The sequence below is a fragment of the Poecilia reticulata genome, linkage group LG15 (genome assembly GCF_000633615.1).
Source record: "Poecilia reticulata strain Guanapo linkage group LG15, Guppy_female_1.0+MT, whole genome shotgun sequence".
Lineage (NCBI taxonomy): Eukaryota > Metazoa > Chordata > Actinopteri > Cyprinodontiformes > Poeciliidae > Poecilia > Poecilia reticulata.
The window spans coordinates 24,746,086-24,774,079 of NC_024345.1; the positions used below are offsets into that span (position 1 = coordinate 24,746,086).

General features: G+C 37.5%; 1 protein-coding gene across 2 annotated transcripts; it reads left to right on the forward strand.

The window, feature by feature from the left end:
* The first annotated feature begins 1,510 nt into the window (after positions 1-1,510).
* On the forward strand, positions 1,511-27,994 carry tasp1 (taspase, threonine aspartase, 1). 2 transcript variants are annotated; one of them, XM_017309124.1, is made up of 14 exons: positions 1,511-1,697; positions 2,207-2,408; positions 3,063-3,130; positions 4,324-4,392; positions 4,738-4,858; positions 5,759-5,843; positions 5,919-5,998; positions 6,149-6,255; positions 8,263-8,382; positions 10,129-10,207; positions 15,071-15,181; positions 17,871-17,978; positions 18,770-18,843; positions 27,956-27,994. In XM_017309124.1, exons 2-14 carry the CDS (start codon positions 2,279-2,281, stop codon positions 27,977-27,979), a joined length of 1,176 nt encoding a protein of 391 aa, XP_017164613.1. In that variant the 5' UTR covers positions 1,511-1,697; positions 2,207-2,278; the 3' UTR covers positions 27,980-27,994. The 2 variants fall into 2 exon arrangements, with proteins under 2 accessions (XP_017164613.1, XP_008428424.1); XM_008430202.2 differs by lacking the exon at positions 27,956-27,994 and adding an exon at positions 24,794-26,069.

Genomic DNA, 27,994 nt, shown 5'->3' on the forward strand with positions numbered 1-27,994 from the left:
CTTCCTTGGTCTTAGTGTGTTTCCCTTCTCAGTTTTTTTTTTTTTTTTCTTTTTCTAAACTCCAGACACAGCCTATTGGGTGCAGACAGAATCATTTTGGAACACTCAGTGTTGATTTACTTCTTAGAGGGAACTTTAAAGTTCTTTCCACAGCTTCAATTGACAACTCTATTGTCAAAGCCAGTTGGCCAGATGAAACAACTCCTTAAAGATCTTTCTTTCAACTGGAGATTCAGTTAGAGTTTCACGAATAAAATTCAGGCACAAAATCTGGAAGTTCAGCTGTTAAATATAAAATCTCTGTTTCTGTTACTTATGTTTTTTTCACGAGGTGTGGGTGTCTGATTACAAGGACCTCTTATATGAAGGGGGAAAAAAACCACCTAACTCACCATCATTCAATAGGAGTGTTTTTATCTTTTTATTTGATTTTTACCAAAGGTAGTACAACAATTAGTACATTAATGCCATGTCTTGATAGTGAATATTTTTGCTATGTAATGTTCTATTTGAAAAACAGTAAACATAAAAGATATAAATAGTTGGTTTATACTTCCTTATAAGCAAACTATTTTCTATTTTTAAATATTAACTGAAATACAATGTTCTTCAGGGTCAGAAATAGTAGCAGAAATTTACATTTGATTAGATCTTTTTTAACAATTATAAAACCAGAAAAATTTTCTATGCTCCACGTGCTTCGTAGCCTAAACCCACTAGTGACATAACTGCTTCATGTTGATCCATTCTTGACTGGAAAAGAACATATTGTATTATAGAATATTTTGCAGTGCAAAATTGTGAGTAGGTGACAATTTTCTATCCTATAATACTGCAAGGCAATTTTACTTGTATAGCACATTTTTAGTAAGATGGCAATTCAAAGTGATTTACATGATTAAAAGGAAAGTTTAACAACAAACAAATGAAGACACTTAAATCCATTAACTCTCAAAAAATTAGGTATATTAAACGACAGTAGGTATTTGTTATTCATGAAAGTTCTAACACAGTTTCATCTGTTAACATTAAATATTTCAACGTTTCAGTATTCATGCAAACTATGAGTATGGCTTCTTTTTTAATGTTATGATGTAAGCATAACTTACATATTATGTTAGTTATATAAGACATTATTATTATTTATGTAAGACATTATTATTATTAAGACATTATTACATATGTCAAACTTCTACCAACGTTGGAAATATTGTGTTTTATGATAGTTTTGAAGATTGATGTACATGCTTGCCAGCGTGTTTTCTTTTTTTAATAAATAGACTGATTTTGTCTGAAACAAGCGTGAATATTTATGTTTCATTATGTTGATATCGCTTTGTAATATGCCGAATGTGTGATTTTCTTTCTTTTTTTGTATCGCGTACAGTTTCGCACGTACATATTTATGGTCTAACATTCATCCGTTTCCATGAATTATGGGTGTTTTGCGCCCTTTCGTCCACGTGAGCCAATGTTTGGAGACTGCACTTCCTTAGCAACGAGTGTCTGAACCCGGAAGTACTTCCATATGCTTCAGCTAACTAGCCATGAGCTGTTCTGGGGCACGAAAGAGTAAAAACAAAGTTTATTATGATTAAAAGTATGAGGACAGGTACTGTTCAGGTGTTTTATACCCTTGTCCGGTAATTTGAAGGTTAGGAGCCAGTTCTGTCGCTGATATGAGAGGAGGGAGAACTGTAAGTCGGAACAATTTCTTGTTGTGTTAGCAAGCTTTTGGTTAACACGCTAAAGAAAATAACTGTAAAGTTTTAATAACTTATTTGTTCATTGTGTATTTTTATCCGTAAAAGAGACACATAACACACAAAAATGAATGACAGTACGACGAGGCACATTGTGTATGTCTGGAAAATATTGTTCGTTGCTCAAAAACTTACGAATAACACATTTATGCGTAAAAAAATAATGTTTTTCAGGTTTTATCCATACAAATCATGACAATAAATTGCACGTGACTCATCAAATCCAGATTTAAAACTGCTTTTGGTTGTTAAAAGACCACTGATTGTTTATTACAATGGTTTATTCTAAGTATAATTATAAATACCTGCCTGTTGCTTGTGGCTTCTCTGATACAGTGCTGTATACATTGCTTTGTAAGAAGTTCTTATTGTTTATTTAACCAGTCAAATAATTCCACTTTTAAATTTCGATTTTAATGTGTACATTTCTGGTCCTCTCGCAGGTATGCTATGAAAATGATTCTGTTAAGGCTGCTTGACAGGCAACGATAAGCTTGTGAAGTTATGCTGAGGGTATGGAAAGTTTAATTAATTGTACTGAAGAACAGCAGCCTTCTTCTGTGTTGACCAACTCCTGGTACAATCAGGAAGCATGCAGGAGTCAAAAGGCAAAATGTGCTGGTGGATTTGTCCTTGTGCATGCAGGTGAGTCTGGAAAACACTAAAATATGTGTATTTAAACCACACCTCCACTTTACTTTATTAAGTTCCCAAAAGGCATTTCATTTGCAACAAGTAGTTTCAGCCATCACACATTCACACAACCAGTTAGATGAAGGGAAAAAAAATTCATAAAGTTAAAATGAGACAAGGGGGAAAAAAAGGCTATTTATATATTACAGAATATCTACTGGTTTAGACTCCTACAGTTAGTTAAACCTTCTTGTAGTCGTTTACTTATAAAACCTCTTGCTTAATGAATTATGTCACAGAAATCATTTCCTTGTGAAGCCTTTATTTACCAGGCAACCACCCTCCAAATAAACATAAAATTCTGCAAGAATCCTGACACACCATTCATTTCTTCATATTTTTTCTCATATTTTAAAGTTGTTAGGAGTTGGCCACATATATATGATGCACTTCACAATGTTTCTAATCTTGTTATTTTCTCTCCTATTAGATGAACTCAATTTAAATATACAAAGAAATAAAACCAAATAATAGTTTTTTTTTATCAAAAAATAGCATTGGGTTTAGAATATTTGCAAATTGATAAATTCAGACTTTTCTTTTATTTAACACAACATCCCAAGTATATCACAGGTAGTTGATTAATTTTTTATTGCTTGCTTTCAGGAGCAGGTTACCACTCCGAATCTAAGGCAAAGGAATATAAGCATGTGTGTAAAAGAGCCTGCCAGCGGGTAAGTTTACTTTGTAAGTCTTATGTTCCTACACTGGATAAAGACTGACTTGCAACAAAAAGAATCTGTCAGGAGATCCGATAGCCTTTGCAAAGTCTGGAAGAGGTCTGTTATGTGCTCGGACTAGTTTACTATGGTGCAGAACAGCTGGCAGTGTATTAGATTCTTGGTGCTGTATAGAGGTGGTGGCATCTATGTAGCAAAGCCTGTGTACTACTGAGACCTGTTCAAGAATTTGAAGCAGGACTTCAAATGCTGTAGCATCATGCTATTGTGGCATGATCTGCAGGATGTTTGCTCTGTCCTAAGGAGTTTGGTAAAATGACAGAGCATATGGTCCCAATTTTACAAATTAGGACAATTTTACCAAACTGTCCTAAGGAGTTTGGTGAAATGGCAGAGAATATAGTAGAATTCTTATTGAAAGGCAACGTTAACGAATACAATGTGTAGAATACTATATCTGTTGCTTATTACAACCATCTTCAGTTGATATTAAAACTGTAGCAGCACAGCTATTATTTTCAAACAGAAGAATGTTTTTTCCAAATTTGCAATTATCAAGCTACGTTCCAGGTTGTAAAGAGCTTTACAAGTCTAAAGGCAGCCTTTGTGAATTAAGAAATCAATTGTCAGTGTACAATTAAGCAATAAATCCTTCTTTATTTGTCTGATGTTGCTAAATATATTTCTTCAAAGTCAACCACAAATGCAACATATTTTCAGCACAATTCCAACATTTGTGTTGGCTATTCTGCTGAGACACTTTCATGCGTTTGCTGGGGAAGGGTTGTGGTGTTCTCACAAGAGGGTCATCATTCTCTGTCATTTCAAGATAGTTTTCAAGAATCCACTTCTGTTTAGACTGATTTACATACCATCTATTCACAATACAGACAAGGAGCCAAGTTTCACAGTTTTATTTTGTGACGTAGACGATGTATTTTCGCAACTGTAAGTAAGTAGTTTATAAAGTAGTTTTATTCCTAAAAAGCTTTCTTTGTGTTAATGACCATTTTCTTTAGCACTGTTTAACATTTGTGTGCTGCTTCAGAATGAAGTGTTTTAGACACAGGGTATGTTTATGTTTCTCTGCATTAGATGCATTGTGTTTAACCTAGAATAATAGAACGCATTGCACCCAGTCAGTGTGATTTGTTCATTGTTTTAATTCAGTCATTATTTTTTTCCAGGCTGTAGACCAATTGAGAGCAGGTGCACTTGCAGTGGAAGCTGCGACTGCTGCCCTGGTTGAACTAGAGGTTGGTTGAATAAAAATCATTTCATAATGTAAACGAGCTGGTTTGTATGACTTTGACATGCAGTAAGTGACATATAGTTATTTAAAACGACTGCAAGGAAATTGTACATCCTTTTTTTTTTAATCATTGCTTTTATCACAGTAAACGCTAGAAACAAAAGATATTATCTTGCATCTAGCTGACAAAAAGGATATTTTGACATTTTCATTTTTAGAAGCAGATTACAAATGAGTAAACTCTGTTGGGGTATTATCTTAAATAGTTAGCGACATTCCTTTCTTTAAATGATTTTCCTGATCTAGATATTGTTTTTTGTTTACTTAATTGCGGCTTAATTGCTGTCAGGACTCTCCTTTTACAAATGCTGGCATGGGCTCCAACCTTAATCTGTCGGGGGAAATTGAATGTGACGCAAGCATCATGGACGGGAAGTCGCTTCATTTTGGCGCAGTCGGAGCCATCAGTGGTTAGTTTCTACTCTTAACCTAACTATATGTGTTTTGATATCCTCTTCATTCTCTCACAACAACTGCAGCCGTTCATACAACAGCATTTATACAGTAATTTGTACATCTTGAAAACAACTAGAACATTATTATTTTGCAGTTCATAAATCTGTATTTCCACATCTTGATTTCCCTTAGATTTAAACTCTGTTGTACACTTGCAGCATCTTTACTGCATCATTTTTATGCATTTTCTCTTACTGACTTTTACTTCCTTGCATGATTATTCACATCTCTAGACATCTTCCCTTTTTTTATTATTTTCCATTCACAAACATTATTGCATTTTTGCAATGATTTTATGGTCAAGTTTCAATTCTTCCAAAAATAATTTAATCTGAATGGGTAAAGAGAATCTGAAAGATATTCCCTATTGAATTTACCTTTAGATTTTGACTAAAAACATGCATATATTCGGTTCTAAACTATTCAATTGTAGCCTCGGCTGCATGTTTAGGGTTGTTGCCCTTGTAGAAAAAGGGTTTTCACCTGATTCTGAAGTAACAGGTTTTCTGTATGACTGCTCTTGTATTTAACTCCATCATTCTTCCCATCAACTCTGACTAGGTCTACTCTCTAATTCCTGTTCAATAAAAGCATCTCCACAGCATGACGCTGCCATCATCACCATGTATCACTGAGGGGTTTGTTCAGGGAGATGTGCAACCATCATCGTCCGTCACTGTTTTGTGTTACTTTGTCATAAAAAGTACTTTAAAGTTTATGCTTGTATTGTAACAAACTCTGGGGAGGCTGAAGGGGGTTTAAATGTTTTTGTAAGGCATGTAGCTCAATGAATTCATTACACTGTAATGCTCTGCTTAAATGAATGACTTCATTTGCGTTTTTCTTCTCCTCAGGTATAAAAAACCCTGTCTTAGTTGCAAGCTGCCTCTTGACTGAAGCACAGAAAGGGAAGCTCTCAGCAGGCAGAATACCACCCTGGTGACTATCAAGCCTCATGATCAAAGATCGGAATGTTAGCGTTTCCCTCTAGTTAATTCTGCTGTCTTTCTGCAGCTTTTTGGTGGGGCGAGGAGCACATGACTGGGCAGTGGGACATGGAATACCTCCATGCCCTTCAGAGAAAATGGCAACAAGTGAGTATTGTTGAATTATTTATAAACATTAAAAAAAATGTGAGAATTTGTATTTGACGGTGAATAAACCAACACACCTTGAAATAAATCGGAAGACTTGATCTACTTTATATGGATGCAATTGAGGCCACATTATTTTGTCACATCCAGAGTTCAGTTTATCTGCATACAAGAGGAACAAGCGGAAGATGGAGCTAGCAGAGAAAATGGACACAGGACAAAACCAGGCAAAGAAAAGACGACAATCAAGTGAAAACGTGAGTTTTTTTTTCTTATCAAAGACAAAAGGGAACATTTGACTAGAAGTGAGTGTCCACACAACTCAACCATTTATCCAGTCATCAAGAAACTCAAGGAGAAATGTTTATTTGCGGTGAAGAAGCTTGAGGATGTCTATGAAAGTCTAGCAAGTTCTAAAACTGTCTACTAAAGTCTCATTTCCTCTCCAGAAATGAACTTATTTGTTGAATGAAAATAATTTAAATCCCAATCTGCCAGGAGTATGACTACATTTGACTTTAAGCTGCATTTAGCATCACAACTGTAAGTTGTGTAAATCTAGCAATTTACTTACATGTTGTCAGGTCTTTCAAGAATGAGTACAGAAGGAAACAGCTTTCATGTTAAAAACCCACAGATTTCAAATGGCTGCGTTAAAAAGAATCAAATGTGTATAATTTGACTTTAGTGACCGGTAATTTGAAGAGAAATTAGGAAAAAATGGAGCGAGTGATCAATGTGAAACGAGCACTGTACTAGTCTGTTGTAGCTGAAGACACAGCTGAGCAGAAAGGCAACACTGTACCCTGATATTCTCTTTATCGAACAGTTATAAAATGGTTTCATTTCAATAAATTCTCGCACACCACAAATTTTACTGTTGTGGAATTAACAGGATTTAAACGACAGAAAATAATATCTGCCTCTATTCTTTCCTTTTATTCCAGTTCTTGTTGTTTTGTTTTACGTTACTTAGTTCTGTTTTATGGATGTTACACTACCTGGTGTAAAGTTTGGTAGCCTGTCAGTATTTGTTGAATCATTTAAAACATTCATTCTCATATGAACTCCCTGCCACTAGAAGCGGTGATAGAAAAGGGTGGGAACGTTTATCTTGGTTCACATGCGAATCTTGTGCAACGTAAATAAACATGTAGCATGCAAACTTCATCGGAATTACTTTTTAATCGTATTTTGGTTTAGTAAACCCACATCATAGTTCACTCACAAAATGTTCAATGCAAAAGAAAACAAATAGATTTTATGGGCTGCTTGTTTATTCAAGAGACCAATGATTCAATGATGAATCTTTCTGTCAGACGGCTGTTATTCCAAAGGAAGTGTTTGTTTTTCTTTTCCAAATGCGTGACCTATTGGAAGATTAATATGTGACTATTTGATGCAGTTAAGAAATTATTCTTGGTTTTAAATTTGTAGTTGACATTTAAAAGGAAATTACCAGGTTTAATGTAACAACTTATTAGAAACATGGCCTGGGCTGCCTGTTTTTAATTTTGTGCACAATGTTCTTTTTATGCCTTCCTGACTCGTTGCCAAGCAATAAAATCTTTCCTCTTTTCCTCATTTTAATTCATGGCACAAGAAACACCTGTGTACTGATGATGTATAGTTAAAATGTCCGAGGAGTCTAAAACATATTGACATAATTTTTATTTTCCCATATTTTGGAGCCATCATTTACAGTGAAACTGAAAGGCACGGATGCTGTATTGCACAAAGGTTTTTAATTTTAAAATTGCTGGCTCTGGCCTCGTTTTGGTCTTACAACCCCAGAGAGATGACTGATTCAAGAGAGCAGATGATGGAAGAGAAAAAGCCTCACACTGTTTTCTTTTCTTGTTTCTTTCCTTTTTATTCCAAGGTTTAATCAGGGTATTTAGGTTCTGGTGAACGTGGAATTGTGATCACGTGTTACGTTGCCGATTTGAACGTTTCACATCCAGAATTTCATTCATCGTCCACCGTGGACTGATCACAAACAAATCACTTCCGACACAAACCGTAATCAAGGAAAGAAAGAAAGAAAGAGCCAATTTAAATTACAGCAGAGCATTTTTATTAAAGACAAAAGGGGAGGGGATTCAGGAATTCATGCTGCCCTTGCCTATTTCGTAAATATTCAAAGGTTTGTCTTTTGTGGATTCTGAATGATTCGTTTTGAATTTTTTGTTGCCCAAATTTTTAGGGAATTATTCATGTTATTCCATCCATGCAAATAGTTTTTCTTTCCCGGTGTGATGTAGGAAAACGGCTCAGGATGCCTCGACACAGTCGGAGCTGTTGTGGTGGACTCGGAGGGGAATGTGGCTGCAGCTGTGTCCAGTGGAGGCCTAGCTATGAAACATCCTGGAAGGGTTGGCCAGGTAGGATCTCCATCTGCTATCGTGATACATTTATTCTCATAGTGGCTGGTTTTTTAATATATATACACTTGTTTCTGTTATCAAAAGTAAGCACACCACTCAGAAAAATGCAGTGCTCTGGCTGTAGGTTGAGAGTTGCATGTCTTGCTGGAAGGAGAATCCTTATCCCAGTCTCAAGTATTTGCATCCCCTGACAGGTTCAATAACCACATTTCTGTGCAAATGCATGACACGTTTTTTGAAAATATTTTTAAATCCATTTATTGCTGTCATTCTTCTAAATTAATAAACAGTCATTTGTGTTGGTCAGCCACAAAAAAATTACATGAAAGCTTGTGGTTGTAATGTAAAAAAAAATGGAGAAGTGGAAGGGGTACGAAGAGAGTTCAAAGTTATTATATAAATAAAATACACTTGTCCATTTCAAAATATATGTAAGTAAACAGATCTAATATTTTGTTTCATAGTTTGATGTTGGCTTTTCTTACAGATCTAGACTTTCATGACTCTCCATACCCAAGTTTTTGTAATCTTTTGGTGATGATCATAACCAGTATCTTCTGTTTGAACTGAAACATTTGGATTCATTGCTGCTTTTAGTATAATGGATAATTCATAGTTGAATATGACATCCATGGCCTCTGGGGCAGCAAAGCAGAACATTTCCTCCAGTATGACCATTCAACTCGATATGATGGCCTTCTCTAACATGCTGCCTTTGATGTCGACTGTCGCCAGATAACTGCCTTTCATTTATGTTTTCAGAAGAAAACATCCCAAAAGGTCTGTTTTTTGTTTATGCTGGGTTCACTGGGAAACTATTATGGTCCCTTTAGTGTTTTTTTTGGCTAGCAGAGATGCAATGATCAGACCTTTGTGACCCATTTTCTTTCTCCAATTTCATAAAACTCTGATCTACCAATACAGATTTTAACCTATTCTCATTTTCCTTCAAGATCCATGGGTAACAGCTATCAATCTAGATTTCTATAATCTCATAAAATATTATGTTTAGCTTCTGACTGGGAGGTAATGTCATAAAAGAATACAAGGATCAACCAATTGCTTGTTGTTGTATCTCTAATTCTCAAACAAGATTTCCTCCTGGCAGACATTTAGTATATTTTTGATGTTCAACAGTCACCAAAATTGTACTGATCAATGCGCCTTTGGAAAGCCGAAACATAGCAGCTTGGATATTTCAGCAAACAGCTGTTCCTGCTGAAGTCTTACAGCTTTCTGTTCACCTTTTTTTTCTCCCTTTGCTATGTTAGTCTGGCGCTGCCTCAGCCTGATGTAATAACCCAAATAAACTTCTGGTTCCTAATGGATATTGCCTAAATTAATGAGAGTTCCTACTACAAATTAACTTACCAGCATACTAAATGTCTTTGCTTAACATGATTGCAAACGTGTGTACAGTAAATGTTTTACTTTGAGCCAGTTACAAGTAGACCTGGCTTTTGCTTTTCTTTAATGTAGGACAACTGAAAAATGGCTACAACATGAAACTTGAATGGATAAAGTTAGTAGAGTTGTTTGCCTCAAACTAATTAGCAAACTTTACGCTCATATTCAGCCCTGAGTCTTGGGTCCGCTAATTAGGTTGAAATAATTACTGCAGCTTTCCTTTCTTGTTTTTATGCCGGAGGTAACATTTAAGACTTTGTAATAGTTTTCCATTAAAGCTAATTCAGCAAACCCTTTCTTAATTTCCAGTCTTATTTCTCCCTGTTTTTATTCCAGGCTTCTCATTATGGATGTGGCTGCTGGGCTGAAAACGCCTGTAACATGAACTCTTACTCTACAGCAGTGAGTACCTCAGGTATAACCTCTTGTTCCATACAATTTTTTTTTTTTTTGCAATTCCTTAGGAGTTTGTGCTAAAACATGCAACAGTGCAGTGGCACTGTTGTTTACCACTAGCCCATCTTTTTTGTTTTGGCTATTATGTGAATTAATAGACTGACTCGAGGCTAAAAAAGTTTGACAGTGCTTTCCGATGACCTCTAAATTTTCCTGTTGAGAGATTCACATCAGTCACTTCCTGAGCTGATTGAGTCAACATACTCCACCCATGGTTAGCCAGCTGCATGCCAGGTGCATTGCATAGCTGTGTGGATTTGACATGGGACACCTGCTGTAGATATACTAGGAGAACTGGTGCGAATCGAACACAATAATGAGAAACTCACTATGAATAGTTGTCCACATTTAAATGATCATATTTGACTTAACCTTGATGTGGGATCTTTTTATTGGGACTCTATTTATTTGTGAAAAAAGATGTCATTTCATTTTTCCAGGCATTTAAAATGACCCACATATAGGTCTTTATCTATTTCTCACATGTGGCTATTTGCATATGTGTGCAAAATATATTAAGTAGGTATCATTAATGGTACCAATCTGAAACTTGTACTCAGCACGGTGAAGGTGTAGCACTTTCTCCCCTTGGATCGGTTGATTTGTGTAGATGTAAACGCAGCAAACCAGCTATGCAGTGCATTGTTGGATTCAGTAGAGTAAACAAACTAATAAGCAAAGCTGTGTGTCTTTTTCACAAAGCATAAAACCATATACAGCCTTCAAGAGATCCAATCAAAACCATTCAGTGTGCTGCTCAGCCTTTCAACGGGACAGCGACTCTAGCTTGAGGTACAATGAAAGGGGCAGATGTGTTTGAAAGACTTGGTTAATTTCCAGACATAAATCTTGTTAATCATTGATGGAAAAACCTAAAATCTGATGTTCACAGTCACACTCTCCGGTCTGATTACGCTTGAACTATTTGGTGATATTGAACAACTCTGTCTTTACATGTGCAAAGCTGGTAGAGAGAGACCCTGGTAGGTTTTAGGGAATTGCAGAGAAAAGTGGTTTTACAAGGTGTTGACTCAAGGGGACTGTTACTTGCACATAGTTTACCTTCCACTTCAGAAATATGTGCTATTTTGTTTCGTTTATCGGACGAAATTTAAATAAAATGCAGGGCTTATTTGTGGTGGTAAAATGACAAAATGGGGCAAACGTTGCACTGAATCTCTCTAAACTAGGCCCTGCCTTTCCTTGGCTTAAGGTAACAGCTTTTTACCTAAACAAGTCCTCTCCAGTCAAGAAAAATTCACCATCCGGAGAACAGGCTCTTTTGACTAGATTATTGCATTTTGAGCGGCTGAATGTCTGCTTTCCTTTTAGTTTTAGAAACCAAGTCAATACAGTCTGGTTTTAAATTAAGGCTGTATTCTTTAAAGATGTGTAGATGTCTCCAGCATAGCTTCTGGGGAACATTAGAAGCCTTTTGATGTGGATCTGTTGCCTAATGCGTCTCAGTGCAGATGAGCTGAGTTGATCAGACAGGCTTCAGCTTGAGCTCTGTGTACTTGAACCTCTTATGCGTCCTGAATTATGCACAGAGCTAACTTGATGGTGTGATCAACTGCAATTATTTGGTTGTTTTAAAGAAATAAACAAGAATCTCTCCAAACTTGCTGGCAGATCATGGTCGTTTTCTTAAATATGGTTGGTCTATTACTCTCTAGGTGATCAAACGGGATGACAGATGCTCTCTATCTGCAGGTTAGAGGTGGTAGTTTTCTATGCATTTCAGCTGATTGCCGTGTACCTGTTGCATTTCCCGAGCAGACTGGTGTCAGTCTGTTATCTCAGCAGATCAAGTGCATATGCCTCCTCGCTGTGTGTATTTTCGCTTCACCCTGTCTTACTATATTGTGGCTTCTTTGCTTTGATGTAACCAACACAAAGCCAGTCTTATGGGTTTGAAAAGCACAATGTGGGTTCCAGCTCAACACCTGTTTTTCATTTCCTAACTTGAAAGTCGTTTCCATCAAAAGAAACAGAAAAACAATATTTTTTAATTTGACACAAGGAGCGTGAACCTTACCCTTCATGTCACCCCGTTTTTTCACTTCACAAAGAGCCACACGCAATTCTTCCTCCACCACCACCTCTTCCTACTCCTCCTCTTCCCTTTTTCCGATTTAGTCAGATTTGTAATATGTGGCTCATCTGGGTCATAGTTTTATTACTTCATCTGGTCTTGGCTTTGCTGTGGTCACTGAGGCATCAGCTTAGAAGCAGATTTCATCTGCAATTACTAGCTCATTTATTTATTTATTGTTGTGTTGCAAGTCTCAATTTTATATCCAGCTCTTCGTGCCACATTGATAATCTCTGGTTCCTTTCTTCTGCGAGGCTCTTTGGTAAGCTGTAGAGTCGATGGCGAGAGAAGCCCTCTCCTCTGCTTTAGCAAGAGCTGGAAATCCCTCCAGGCACTTGGCCTGCATAGTTACTAACCTGCATTTTGTTCTGTTGTAGTTACCTGGAGGTTTATGGGAGCTTTAATTCGTATTTACAGAAACAATGAGGCTGTATTATTCCTCAGCCTTTATATGAGTTTTCACAAGCGCTCTGTCGTCAAATGGGTTTTATTTTCACTTTCAGATTCCTGTTCATTTTTCTGTGTAATCATATGCTTTACTTTTCACAGATTTTCAGTGTGTCTTCAGCTATGGAGTCAAAAATGTCATAATTTTCTCTTAATACTTTCACTTGTTATTGGTAAATAACAGTAAATAAAAAAAAAAGATTTAGTAGTAGTGATTGTGCAGCTCACTACATGCTTTATATATTTCCTGCTTAGCCCTACAACTGTTCTTTCATCTTAAGTCTTTAATTAAAAGTCTTTTCAGCTAGATATTAAAGTAAGTGCGACAGTGACCGGATTTTTTTTTCTGGTTCTATGGTAGAAAGTAATGCCCATTCCTCACATATTGCTTCAAACAGCAAACCAGCTGGCTGAATGAAAAAAAAAATTTTTGCATACGAGAAAAGCAAAAATATTACTTATTCAACAATATATATTAAGAAATATTTAAAAGTTTCAGTAATAAGTCAGCTTGCAGTCTGCTTGGTCTGTTTTGTTTTTCTCTTACTCAAGTGATGTACTATTGTAAAAATGAAGTAAATAGTTCACTCATCATGTCTACTTTGGAAAGCTTTGGGGGGACAATAGCATAATCTGGGATGACTATGGTAGAAAATATTTGTATTCAACAACTTTATGTGTCTTAAAATTGTGTTGAGTTGACTGCCAGGATCTGTTGAATAGCCTGTTTCTTTCATCAGTGTGATGATGGCAGACATATTCCAGGATGACGATGCCAAGATTCGTTTTGCTTTTCTTTCTTTTTTTTTTTTTTAAGTGGTTAAGGGAAGACGAGACAGTATTTAAATGCATGACTAGTGTACCACAGACTCCAGACAATGATCCCATTGAAAAATCTTTTGGATGCTCTGGAGATTGACTTTAGGTTGCAATCCGACTCTCCCATCCCTAATTAGACCAACTGGAAAACAAATAGAAAAATGCTGTGACTTTGCATAATGCTCAGATTTTTACCCAGGGATGATTTTAATGGCTAGATAATGTACAGACACCACATGACAATTTATCACAATGGTTGAAAATGTAAAAAAAAAAGTGTTGTTTTTTTCTTTTTGTTTGTTTATTTTTTGTTTTTTTGCCAAGATTTGTCAGTTTGATTTTTAGAAATTTTTTGTTGTGCCAACCTTTTGGAATAATTTGGAAGGACTGCTCCTTTTGGCAATATTAGTTAGGTTAGCTGACTTAATGGTAAACTGCTCTCAATCCTAAAAGAGCCAATTCACTACCTGTTTTAGTTACTGAACAGCATTGAATTCTAGTTGAACTGAACTTAACCTTCAATTGGAATGAAAATGATAAACCAAGCACCAAGACTGCAGCTTTCTGGAGTAAAAAAAAAATGTAAATAATAGTACCAATGTTCAGAAACGTTTTAAGATATCACAATGCAGCTTTGGATACTTCATCCCTTCTTTAATGGCTAAGAGTTATCGTGTTTAATTATTTGTGAAAGATTTCAAACTTAAGAACCAGTTGTCATTTTAGAGATTTCGAGGTTCATATTTCGAATTATGAAAACTACAAGAGAGCACGCCTGCGGTTCAGGTGAAGACTGCGCAATCCAGATACAGAGTCCTGAATCCTCTGTCGGCGTGGCCGTCACGGGTTTGAGTCCCAGCCCGTTGACCTTTGCTGCATGTCTTCCACCTCTCTCACGACCTGCTTTCCTGTAGCTTCACAATCAAATAAAAAAGCCACTAGAGCCAAATAAATCCTTTATGCAAATAAAAAAAAATACAAAAAATAATTAGAAGTCTGAAAAAGACTACAATATTGAGATAAAGAATGTGGAGAATTGTTTGATTTCTAATTGCTCCACTTGGAATAAAGAAAAATTTGACCTAAAAGCCATATACCTATACCATATGTTAGAATATTGTTGAAATATTTATTTTAGTAACTCCATAACCAAGTATAACTCATTATATGGCGTAATTAGACAAAGACGGATGTTTTAGCACCTTTATTTCTCTTCATGGTGATGATTTTTTGCTAACCGCTAATAAGATTAGACCAGTATAAAAACTATTTTAAAAAATGGGAATGTGGACTTAATGAAAAGTATGCTCAACACTTGCTTAATTTCAAAAGCTATTTTAATCTGACAAACGAGACTCATCAGGACATATAATAGATTTTTTTTAAAGAAGACTGTAGCCTAAATCTATGACAACTCAAAGTGTTAACCACGTTTGGTTTTCGCTGTGTGTGTTTTGTCAGGGTGTGGAGAGCATCTGATTCGCACCATGCTGGCTCGGGAATGCTCCGCTGCCATGCAATCTGAAGATGCCCACCAAGCGCTGCTGGAGGCTATGCAAAACAAGTTCATCAGTGAGTCACCCGCTTGTGCCTTGATGACCACTATTTTCCAAACACACACACGCACGCACGCAGGCACGCACGCACACACATTTTCTGCAAGACAATGTTGCGTTTTTGACAAACGCATTAAGGGAATTAAACAAGCAGATGTTCCTCCCCATGAAGAATGAGTGAACCACCAGAAACGTTTAAAAAAAGAATCAAAAGAGACAACTTTTAACGTTTTATTGTTAAATAGTAAACTGATGTTCCACACATCACAGACGACGGCCACAAAAGATTTAAGGAGACATGCACGTTTTGTTGCGTGCTTATTTGAAGGTGTAATTTTGCTGAGTTCCCTGAGGTGGCCAGTTTTAGAGATCCTCGTTAAGTGTGTTTGCTGTGCAGTGAATGACCAGTCTGTGTTAGAACAGAGGAAACAAAGAAAACACAAGTGGATACATGTGGTGGTTTCAGCCTTGTTCTGGCCTCTGAAAGTCCATCTATGTCTGGCTCTGTGATGCATTTGTTTTCCAACACTGAGGTCAGTTTGAAGTTATTTCATGTTTCTGTCTGAATTCACATCAGGTTTAAACACAGCTCCATAAATCTTTATGGCAGTGCGACTTAATCAAGGCTACGTGATGGGCTAAAATCGACTAAACGTCTTTGAAGCCATATATATCAGATTTTATATGTTAAGACAGTAAAAATGTCAAACTTGTTTCACTAATTATTAGGGCCATAATTTGCCTTTTTTGACTCTCTCTATACAGTTTGGAAAGTTTGGAAGGTAGGGAGGAATTCAGTCCGGAAAGACGGTTCACCCTGGCTCTGCCTCTATCAACTTTTCACTAACATGGAAAGTACTTCCGTTCTTCTGTTTATTCTTTGTGACTGTCAAAGAACCATGCAGACAGGTCCCACAACAATTGCAATGTAGTGAACACACAAAAAGAAACAGAAGCACTGACCCAGGAGTACTTTCTATTTCAGAGAAAAAAGAGAAAAAGAGTTAATGGCAGCAGGAGCTCCTTTTAGGAGAGAATCACATCTAACGCGATTTAATAGGTGTTGGCATGAACAAAAGCACATGTAGTTGGTCACAGCCAATAGCTTTGTCTAGGAGAAAGGCAAGAGTATCACCTGTAGAAGGAGAATGTGAAGTTGCCTCCAGATCTTGGATCAAATCAGAGTCGACAGTTCTCCCAGTGCATTTATATGTTGAAATAACCCTTTTTGAGCTTCGCTCATTTTTTTTTTTAAAGCTGCTGTTATTTTGAAGACAACTCTCACAAGGTAAATGCTGGGTGTTTGTGTGCCCTGCAACCAAAACCGAAAATTACTGAGCCATTGTTTAGCAAGTAGAAGTGACAAACACATACCAGCATTCTGTTTCCCAGCCCAAACTGAGACTTTAGAGCCAAGGGAACATCATAAGAAGGAGACAAACGTTTTTGAAGGACACAAAAAGAGCACTGAAGAGCAGACAAAATATTTTCATCAAATAAAACATTTGGCCCTGTTTTTTTTGTTTGTTTTTTTTTTACTTTTCTTGCTGCTGCCAAGTTGTGCAGCAGGAGTTTGTACTCTGTTTCTTTTACAGACCAGGCTTTTTTAAATTTATTTGCATCACACAAAGATCAACACAACTCATTCAGATTTGCAGTTTCATCATGCAACAAATTAGGTGCTTCTTTTTTCCTATTTGTTTTTTAATGCGAGGTGGGATAACTGTTTTCCCTCTTAATTTTGTTGTTATTATTGCGCATATTACCTGTCATTATCCCTTTTATTTTGCCCACATGAAGGCAGTGAAATATTTTTATTTAGCAGACTGCTAAAGAGGATAATTGCATCAGAAGAGAATAATCATTTCCAGTTGCTTAACTTGGCTAAAAAAAAAAGCAAATAACTCAACGGGGAAGAAAGGTTTTCAATAAATCCCTTTCATTTGATTAAAGGGATTGGGTTATGTGTAGTCCACACCAAGGTTTCAATAATTGTTTCAAAAAGTCAGGCAGACAAAATATGCCTCTGAAGTTCAATACTCCTGGATTTAACCCAATGCTAGGGGCACATTTAGGACTGATGGTTCAAGGAAATCTTTTCAAGCTTAAAGCTTATTTACATTTTGTGGTAGTTATGATTTAATAAAAGTGAGTCCTTTCTGAACATGAGAGCCGCTTAACGTATCAATGTCAGCCTATGATTTGTCTGGTTAATAGCTTATTTACTCCTTTTACTACTAGCAGCCACATAAAGTCTTTTATGCACTGAAACTTACTGATACCTTAAAACCTTTCCAGAATAAAGGGTTTTCTGTGAAAATAGAACACAAAAAAACTGGCAAGTCTCTTTATTTTCAGTTGGTTAGATCACTGATACCCAACGTTGTGGTCAGGACCCTTCTTCTGGTCAACAAGTATAGGGTCTTGAAATCCTCTACAGAAATGAAACTAAGCAACAAAAAGTGGTGACGCATATTTACGTTTTAATATTTGAGGAAATCAAACCAGCTGCTGGCCGTTGAGACTGTTTGGGTTATTATACATTAATTATATTACCCACTGCACAGTTTAGGCATTAGATCAATCTGCTATTGTCTTGTGTTCTTTTTTTTTTTGTTTCTTTGTTTGTGCATTTCTTTCTAAATTTTGATTGAAAGAGATGCCCTGTGATCACAGATAAATATTCTGGCCCTTTATGTTTTTAGGCTCACCGTTTCTGGCCAGTGAAGATCGTGTTCTGGGTGGAGTTATTGTCTTGAGATGCTGCAGATGTGTGGAAGCACAGCCATCTCCAAATATTCAAGCTGCAATGGGTAAAGCATTGATATTTGCATCTCTGTGCACAGATCTGTTCCTCTAACACAAGTTCTGACTGAATATATATATATTTTTTTAAATGAACGATTGGTTGAATGAGTAACAGTGGGAGGAGATGCCGTGGCTTTCCTCGCTGGTGGTCTGGGGTTTAACTTGTGCAGTCAGGCTCTGGTTTCACCCCCTTCATCTCAGATTCAAACTCAGACCTCCCACTTTGGAATCAACTGCTAATCTTTGCACAAGTGGCTCCTTCTGAGAACTGCTCAGTTTGACTGTTTGTGTTCGGGGATCCGGTTTCTCTACCTGCAGCTTTGAGACAGAATCGTCTCTTTCTGCTGGGCTGAGATCTTAAGGTCAAAATCAGGCTGAAATGTTTCCAAAGTTGTGACCATTTCTCACTACTTTGGCACTTGGCAAAATGTAATGTTTACTGGTTTTCTCCATTGTTGACTGTGTGGTGTCTTCTATGGCTGTTTATTTTTTGTGTTTTTATTATGTAAAGCACTTTGAACCTCCTTGTTGCTGAAATGTGCTCTATAAATAAACTTGATTGGTGGACTTCATAGCTGTTAACGTAGGACTTAACAGCATGTCACCTTCTTCACATTAGAACGGTAAAATGGTCCATTATCACAGATTTGCTTCTAATCTTCTGTGTCTTTGTGTGATATGTTGTAGGGCTTTTAGATTATGTACATTTTGTGAATTTGAATGCTAAAAGACTGCCTTGTGTTATTTATTCTGGATAAGCTTAGCCCTGTTTTTTGTTTTTATTGTTCGCTCACAGTGGAGTTCCTGTGGAGCCACACCACAGAGAGCATGTGTGTTGGCTACATGTCTGCCCAGGACAGCAAAGCAAAGGTGAGCTTTTGAATCGCCTGATAATGTAAAATATATTAGTATTAGTATATACAGTAATATATTTAATAGCAGTTGTCCTACATCAAAATTTTACAGATTAGAAAAAAGATTTTAAAAAATAGCTTAATGTCAGTATTACAATTTTTTGGTTTATAAAAGCTAAACAAACTCCTCAATTATTCTGTAGTGCCAGCTGAGTTTGCTAATGTTCCTGACATGCTCTTATTCTTTCCTTCATTATATGTGAACTTTATGCTGCAATTTAGTAATATCTTCGGAAAACCTTCATCCTCACCCAAGTGTTTTGTTACTAGTAGGGATGCACCAATAAAAGTTTTGTGGCCAATTTCTGATATTGATTTTAATTTATTGAGATTTTGCTTTAGAAACTACAGTCACCATGCGAGTCTCTTTAGCCTGCTTTCTGTGAAGGGTGGTTAGTTATTTATAGTAGGAGGCAACGTCACTCTCAGTATGTGATAGTGGAGTCATAGCTCCACAACCTGTTTAACAGAAAACAGTACCTTAAAAGTGATGCATGCTTCCACAAAACAATTCCATTAAACTTAAAGTTTTATTGCTTATAGACATTTTAGCAAAATTTTATGGCTTCTAAGAGCATTAGGGCTTTCTGACACAGTCTTCTGCATGATCTCTGCATCACAGTCTGGATCATATTTCTTAAGTGTTTGCTTTCGCCTTCCTCAGCTGTGCCTTTCTCTTCCTCGTGGTTTGACTTTCTCTGATCACAGCCTTTAGGGTTTGAACGTATCCTAAAGGTTATTGAAACTCACTCATTGTTATCTCTGTAAATGTGCATGGTGCCTCATGTATTTGTCGTAGGGTTGCAGTGTGAGCATGCAGGCTTCCTGTTCAACACAGTATGTCAAACAAGGTACTTTAAAAAAATAAAGCACGCTTATTTCATTAAAAATTCATGATTTGCGTTTGAGTAGCCTCCAAACTATGCACATTCAGCAGTAAAAAGTTACTTGCGCAAAGTGCAGCTTTAGGAGTCAGCCATTTCTGAATCTCCTGGGGCCCGGGTGTCCACTTCCTCTTCAGGGACCAGTGGTGATTTTGATATTTTAGAGCGCAGCCAGGATCACAGCTGCTCCACCAAACCTCACACTGCCTCTGCTGGAGGACGACTGTGGGATTCGAGGTGCGCCTCTTGTGTTATGCCATCTGCACACCAGAGCAGCTGGCTTTTCTGTCCGTCATGCTCCCTCATCGGGCGCAAAACAAGATTTCCCTCGCTGATCCCCAGCTGGGACCAGAGATGTTTTCTGCTCAGTGCCTACATACGTTCATTAAGGGGGTACCATGGTGAACAGCATCTGTTTTCTCTCTCCCGTCAGATGAAGTTCAAATAGCAGGAGATAGGAACTTTAAAGCGTTCAGAATGCAGTCCCAGCTGCTGTGGTCTGCTATAGAGGCCCACGAAGTGCCACCTGCATGGCCATGACCTTGACGGTAAATCTGTGGGAATGTTCAAACTCGAAGTTAGAGAAGAGTAGAAGCAGAAGTAGTTTGGAACAAAGGATGCCAGTGTTGTCCCAAGTCCTTGTTTAAATCAAAATGAAGCTTAAACTAAAAATTAAAAAAAACTCTTGCAAAGCATGTATTTCTCACACCATGTTTTCATGCACAGTTTTCTGAGCTCAGACATTCACTGCCTTGGCTGTGAATCTACAAACATTCCTTCCATTCCTATTAGCTGACCATTTCTGCCCAGCCAGAGTTCATCTTTCTCTGATTAAATGTGATAAAACATGAAAGGTGCTTTTCCACAGCAGCGTATTTAGTAAAGAGGTCACTGGGTTTCTGGTGTCTTTTGAATTGTTTTTCTTTAGATAGCTTAGTGTTTGTAGAAAACCAGACAGAACAACACTGTATAGGGGACATTTCTGACCTGAAAAATACCACTTTTAGCCAGTTGTGATTGAACAGATATTTTACCATGACTAACAACATTTTTAAAAAGCAAAATTTGAATCTTCTTTTAGTAACAGACTTCACACTAAAGAGTGTTTTCAGTGTAGTCTTTAAGCACTTAATAAGGTGGGTTTACTGGTCGGACAAAAGAGTTTTGGTTTCTGACCAAACATTTTCTGGTCAAGGCCAAACTGGTGCATATTTTCTCTACGTCTCAGCTAAGAATGTCGATTTAGCATGGATTGTCAGGCACTTGTACGGTCGGGTTATGTTTCTCCCATTTCTATCACATATCTGTTAGACATTTAGTCGTTCTCTTGTCTCTCCACTTTTCACTGTGACATAACCAGTGTTTTCATGAGGAAGAGCATCTGGTTTTCTTCAAATATTCACCTGAATTCAATCAAATGATGTTTTGCAAAGCTACAAACCATTGGTTTAGACTGAATTTTGTTTTCTGATCACCTCGGTTGAATAAAGACAAAGAATGACAACACTAAAGCTCACACAGAGCTTTGTTTTCTCCTCTTTTACATCTTAACCACTATAAAGATTTTCTTCTTCAATTGTGTAAAGCCAGAGAAAATCAAAAAAGCATGCATGCTTTTCAGGATATTATTTGTTTTGTATAAAAAAAAAACCCAAACTTTTTTTATTATTCATCTTTCAATGAGTTAAAAGTTAAAATAGCATACGATTGTCTTTGTAGTTATTCTAAGAGGGAAAAACATCTGAAAACCACAACAAAAAAACAAGAGCTTGGTCATAGAGCTACATTTATCCTTTCGTGTACACTGTGGTGTTAATGTGTGGCTTCTGTAACTCTTAAACACATTTATGTCAACAAAGAATGTTGTTTTTCTTAAACATTTGAACAATGAGCTGTCCTGTTCATGCTATATTTTGACACAGCTGTTGCCCTGTCATGTGGTTACTTTGGTCACCAAGTAACAAGTTGTAAACAGGTTTGCATGCCTTCTTTCTTTCCTCCTTTATTTTGCTTCTTTTTTGAAGTTATTTTTTTATACAGAATTTTTGCAAGTTTCTTAAACAGAAATTCTCTGCTGGTCAATAGCAGTGGTGGCTTGTGAAGGAAATGTTAACATTGACACCACTGACCATCCTAAAAACCATATTCTAGCATATTTACACTTTTTTCTTGTTAAAATAGGGCTTGAGCGTGTTGTTTATGACAGATATGATAGAACACCGTCTAGTATGCTATACAAACTTTTTAAGTTTGTCGACAGTTATTTTCCAGACATGTCATTTGACCCTAAAGCCATTTTGGGCTTTTGATTCCTATGAAATCAACTTTTTTTTGTGAAATCATGTTAAAGTAACTAATTTTCCTAGAGAAAATGAAGTGAAAGACTTCATGACCAGTGGTTGCCTATCCATCCATAGGTTACATCATTGCCTACGCTTGCTCTTGTACTGCAAAAAAAAATGTGTAGGAATCAAACAAGAACTTTTGCAAAACTCCCACACATTTCCTCTGTACTAGGATTTCTCAGGAAAGTAAGAGTACTCACTCAATCACTCAATTTTCTGTGGCTGGATGGACATCTATTTGTTGTATTCCCAATTTCTTTTTGAAACAAATCAAAACAATCTATTTTTAGAAATTGGACCTTGCACTCTGCGGTACCAGGTGACCCCTCATTTTATATACGGTGGTGCCATTTTCAAGGCTGGCTTCCAACGGCTAGCAGTGTATCAGACAGAGCTTTTTCAAGCAGGTTTTATGACATTAATATGTGTTGAAATACCCTCCTTAATGCGAGTAAAGGCAAGAGACTTAGTCTGTTTAGGCAGTTTTGTGCTCAAAGCTGTTTTCAGAGATTAAATGAAAATCAGACATGTTGCAGCGCTGCTGCCTGTATAAATGCATAATGTGCAGCATTTACTCAACATTTCCTGCATTTTTTTTCCCAGCTAAGAACAAAGCCCTAAAAATCAGTATTTGGGGTATTACTATCCAAAACAAGCCATTAGAGAAGCATTTTTATATTTGCTTGACATACATGTTAATCTCCTTTTATGAAGTGTAAAGCCTCCCCTTTATCCTCAATGGATGTTTGTATAAAACACTTTTCCTCACTTGTTCGGTTATAAACCCCAGATTGTTGCTGCTCAGTAATGCTGCCCTTTCTATATTAATAAATTAACATCCCATTTCAGATTTTCTGAAAATACGAGAAGTAAATACTTCTCGTATTTTCAGATTCTGTATCGTGAGGTGTTTCCGTCAGACTAGCGTTATTACTTGACCCTGTTGCTTTTAACAGGACACAAGTCTCACATGTATTGGTGTAAATATATTATAGGTTTAAACTGTCTTTGTCTGTCAGCCTTATGAGCTCAAGCAGCCAGTTAACTGTGCCCTGTGGGGATTTTCAGTGGAGTATTTGGTGTGAAAACTGTTTCGCACTGGCTACAAACATCAAAAGGAAAACATTTAGTTTAAGTCGATCATGACTCATTCGAGGACCCCCCCTATCGAACAGTTCAAATGAGACCTTCCTTTAACCTCATTTTCACAAGATGAAGGGAAGAAGATGAACTCAAGACGCATACGAGGCATAATGGCCCCCTGAGAGTATTGCCATGTGTGGTTGGCCTTGCCTGGTCGCCGTCCCATTGTAGTGACAGTTGCCCCCGGGGTGCCCAGAGGAATAGTCTGAGCCGACACCAAGCAGCACCAGTCGACTCTTGCATCTGGATGAGTTATGTGGGAGCAGCTCAGTGGCCTGACTCATCAGTTGGATTTTCTCCTCCCCCAAGAGGAAAGGAATCAGTGTTAGCCTTTCTGCCAAGAGAAAGGAAGGAGGATGACAGCCATTAATGGCACACGAGGGGGGTCGATGACCTGTGATCCCCAGATGGAAGTATCACTCATGCCTTCACAGCTGTGTTTGCGACTTTCTTACAACTTTTCCTTCAGTTCAAATTGAAAAAAACAAACATGATGATGCTGACTGAATATCTTCAGGGGATCTAATCACACATGGCAAGTTACTGGAACGCTTCCAATGAATAAAATAAATGCAAATTTGTACTCTCTTGACATGAATAAACAGTCCAAAATTCTTTAAATTAACCAGTTAAATGAAGTAGTTGTAGCTTTTTAAATCTATCGGTGTATATGTCTCTGTAATGTGCACGTTTTGAGTTCTTGTGATTCTCTTTCCTGTGTGATTTTTTTTTATTTCAAATATTATCCAAATGAGATGGTTATTTGCCATAATTGTCTTTGTTAGTAATATATTTTCTCAGTTTCTTTCTGGCCCAGCTTGGTAAAATAAGGTTGCTAAATACAACTCTTCACTGTCCTGAGGAAAATTAAAATGTAATTTATATATATATATTTTTTATTTTTTTACAACTGACAATGACCTGCTAAATTACTCATAACACTGCTAAAGATAGCAACATAGCTTGATTTGGACACACACACTCTGCCTACTTGTAGCTCATGAATTTACATGGTTGGAGCAAACTGGTAATATATTTCTCTGTGGCAAACAGTGAGAAGTAGAACCAGTGGAATAGATGTTTATATCCCCCAGTGCTTGAGTTGAAGTTTCCAGGTTTGAGCCTCATTGCTTTTTACGTGTTGTGATTTACTGATTATTCGCCCATTTGAAGAGTTTCCAGAGAAAGTTGGCTCAAAAACAATCCCTGGAATGTAGGCTTTACCAGCGGTGTGTTTTAGAGGCTTCACCCTTCCACCTCACCTGAACCAAATGACTGAATTCCCTCATCAGCAGGTCATTCAGCTCTGCAGAGGGTTGCTAATGAGCCATTCATTTGGTTCAGGTGTGTTGGAGAAAGGAGGCATCTAAAGTCACTTGTGTGGGCTGGAGTTTGGCACCTTTACGTTCAACCAAATTAGAAATGAAGCTTGGTGTGAGTCACTCTGTTTTTTTTTAATGTTTTTCTTTTTTTACTTGTACTTACAATATACCAGGACTTTTAAAAGTGTTTTTTTATTTGTTGTTGTCTGCAGACTCACATATCCAGATTGCCTCCTGGAACGGTTCCTGGCCAGTCTTTGGCCATTGAGGGAGGGGTGTGTCGGCTGATGGGCATGGTGGATTGAACCGCTTTCCCTCCTCCCTCTCTCTTCTTCGGGGCTTCTTTAGCAATACTCCTATACGTACTCAGACAATGCACATACATGCACTCACACATATGAACAGCAACCCCCAACTTCCCACAACCTTTGCGATGCCAGAGATAATAAGCTTTCATTGTTTGAACAGGTGTTCAGGAAGAAGCGATGAGCGATAGCTACTACTTAGTGCACTTATAGGACTTCCCTTTGCCGTTGCCGGCCTCCAGTATGCATTCTATGCCAGTTTACCCTCCAAACTCTCCAGTGTCGCCTGGAATAAACTTGATGCATCATTATATTGATGTTCCATTACTTTTCTTTGATACTTTTTTCCCCCCCAGCTAATTATTACCTCCCTGCATTTTGTACAAAAGCTATAATCTAGGGAAACAGGGTGGATGTTATATTGTGTTGCAGAAGAGATGTGACTATTTTCACATTTTTTATAAATTTCAAATCCGAGATATTTTTTGCTTGTTTTCAAACAACAATGTATGAAATATGTAAAAGTGCACCTTTTGAACTGTCTGCTACTCAAGATTTTTGCTTGCAATAATTTAGAGCCTTGGGGTTCTAACAACAATAAAAAAATGCATTAGTTTGTTATGTAACCACCTGTAATGTTAAGACTCCAGCGTTATTTAAAATGTAGCATAATGATTATTTTCTATCATTTCAGGCGTTGAATGTTTTGCTTCCTTTATAAAATGTGCATACATAAATACTGCATGTCTAGAATGAGTTACTTTCTCTTACCCTGTAGTTAGAGAGTTGATCTATAAGGAGGAAGCCGAGCACTTCCTGAGTGACGACCGTTACTTATCATTTATAAATCACATTTTATTTTTCCGCAGTCCCACTGGCAAAGAGGCTGTATTTTCCTGCTGGAAGAATCCAGCCAAAACAAATGTCTATGTCAGGCCCATGAAATGGGGCTGTTGAATTGTACTTGAAAAGGGTGACTGTCTGAACAGTCACCCTTTTCCCCGACTACATTGGGGACAATGGGGTTAGCTGATGTGCTGATTTTACTTTATTACTTAGTAACATGAAAAAACTCCTGTTGATTTCTACATAGAAATTATATTGAATTGTATAAGCTTTGCAAACCATATATGTGCAACACCCTGCAGTGCTGAGAAAACTGAATAAAATCTACCTTGCTACACTTTTGTCTGTGTTTTAACACCCCAATATGAAATGAGTTTTTCCAACTGTGTCCATCTAACAATCAATCATTTCCCACTTAATCCACGGTCGGGTAATAGGGGCAAATGGCCGTGTTTTTTCTGTACATAAAGTGTGTTTTAAAGTTACTCGCTTAATTTAAAACCCAATAGAAATATTTAGTGGGATTTATTCATGTTTTCATTCAAGATTTTTGGGCTTTCTGGCTTTAAAACATGATGAAATATGGCCTTTTAAAGAAAAAAGGAGTTTGAGTAGCTGCTTTGTGGTGCAATAACCCTACATAATTAGCTGCTTTAAATATTGATAAGTCCTGCAGATCAGTTCAAAATTGATGCAACTAAGTTGTTTACTTTTTGGACAGCAGTCAATGTGGAGCTCACCACAATGAAAAAACATGGTCTGACAATTAGCCTACAATTTAACTGGAAAACAAATCAGTAAAAAGGATTGTAAATAAAAAAAGTGTAATAACCTGGCATGAATAACTGCGCACCTACTAGCTGGATGAACAGTTTTCGATATAATCTCTACATTTTATTTTCTTCACTATTAGTTTTGGTGAATCTGATTAATCTGGAACAAAGATCTGCTGTACTTGAAGAAGACAGTATTATAAATTGTAATAAAAACATGCTTCCGCAAAGTATTACCGTAATTTCATTCAAAAATGTTTGGGCTTTCTGCCTTTAAAACATAAAGTCAGAAAGCCCCCAAAATTTTCAGATTGGATTTTTTTTTTCTCCAATCTGAATCATACAGGGTAAATGACACTTTATTTGGGGAAAACAAATCTAGCATTTAACATATAACAGGACTCTTTACTTCTGAGAGCCAAAGAGTATGCCAGAAAAGAGCTGAATATCAAAGTAGCTGAGGTGTTTGTGATGTAATAACAGTGAAGAAGCAGCTCGCTCTCTGTTTAAAATCAATGTAACATTCCAGTGCTTTTTCCTTTCCTCTTTTCTTCTCGTCGTTAGGAACCTTTTTACAGGCTGGGAAGTCTTTCTAGCAACACTTTGTCCAGCTGCTGCTGACTCTGGATTGTGGCCATTGTGGTGTCTGAGTGGAATTTGCAGCAGAACTGTGAAAAGATTCACCGTTTGAAAGTAGAAATGCGTCAAGTCTCAGTGCCTTATGCCAGATTGTGAGATCAGCCCACATAGTGATGATATGCAGTCAGTCTGCCCCTAAGGTGCAACATGTCACAGTTGTTTGGTGTCACCAAGGTGCAAAGTGAATTTGGGAGGTCATAAGTGTTGCATGTTAGCTAAAAGTACGCTGTGTGTGTTGTTCCGCAGCCACCTGTCCTCAGTTTGATGTTAAAGGTCCATCTAAAGGGAGACTGACGTAACCGCTGACAATAACCCTCCCATGCACTCACAACTTTCCACTGACATGATTAGCCGCGTGTTATTAGAGAGCGAGCGATTTTCATCAGAGCTAATCTGTGCCACTGGGGAACCTTCCTCTCTACTCACCGTGGAGTTTTCGTCTTCGCTCTGGATCCCGTCAGCTTTGAAAAAAGACCCCGGCTCTTTAAAACGCGGACCGGTCCTGAGCCGTTTTCCGTGTGTCCAATGCCTTACGTTCAGCAAAGCTCTCAAATGCAAAACAGACACGAAGCAAATAAAGATCAAAGGCAAGCAGCCTTGCCTGTCTGCCCTGCTGTCCTCAACATGCCAAGCGGTGCTGTCACCGCGGAGTCACGGCCGCTCAGCTTTTTGTTCCTCATGTTCGCTGCCCCTCACCACCTCCAAGACACCATTCCGCCTCAGCATTGTCATACCAGCCGCCCTTTGTGATAGCCTGGTTAGTCAGTCAAAATCAAGATTGAAAATAAAACCATGTTTTGTGTTTTTACAGATGTCTGCAGCCAACGTGGCCTAGTGGTGGAAGGCATAT

What these genes read in the sequence shown, in the direction of transcription:
- tasp1 (XM_008430202.2), top strand. Translation starts at nt 2,279, where the DNA reads ATGGAAAGTTTAATTAATTGTACTGAAGAACAGCAGCCTTCTTCTGTG. An exon ending in ATCCTGGAAGGGTTGGCCAG is followed by an intron (nt 8,383 to 10,128) that starts GTAGGATCTCCA and finishes TTTTTATTCCAG; the next exon opens with GCTTCTCATTATGGATGTGG. An exon ending in CCCAGGACAGCAAAGCAAAG is followed by an intron (nt 18,844 to 24,793) that starts GTGAGCTTTTGA and finishes TGTTGTCTGCAG; the next exon opens with ACTCACATATCCAGATTGCC.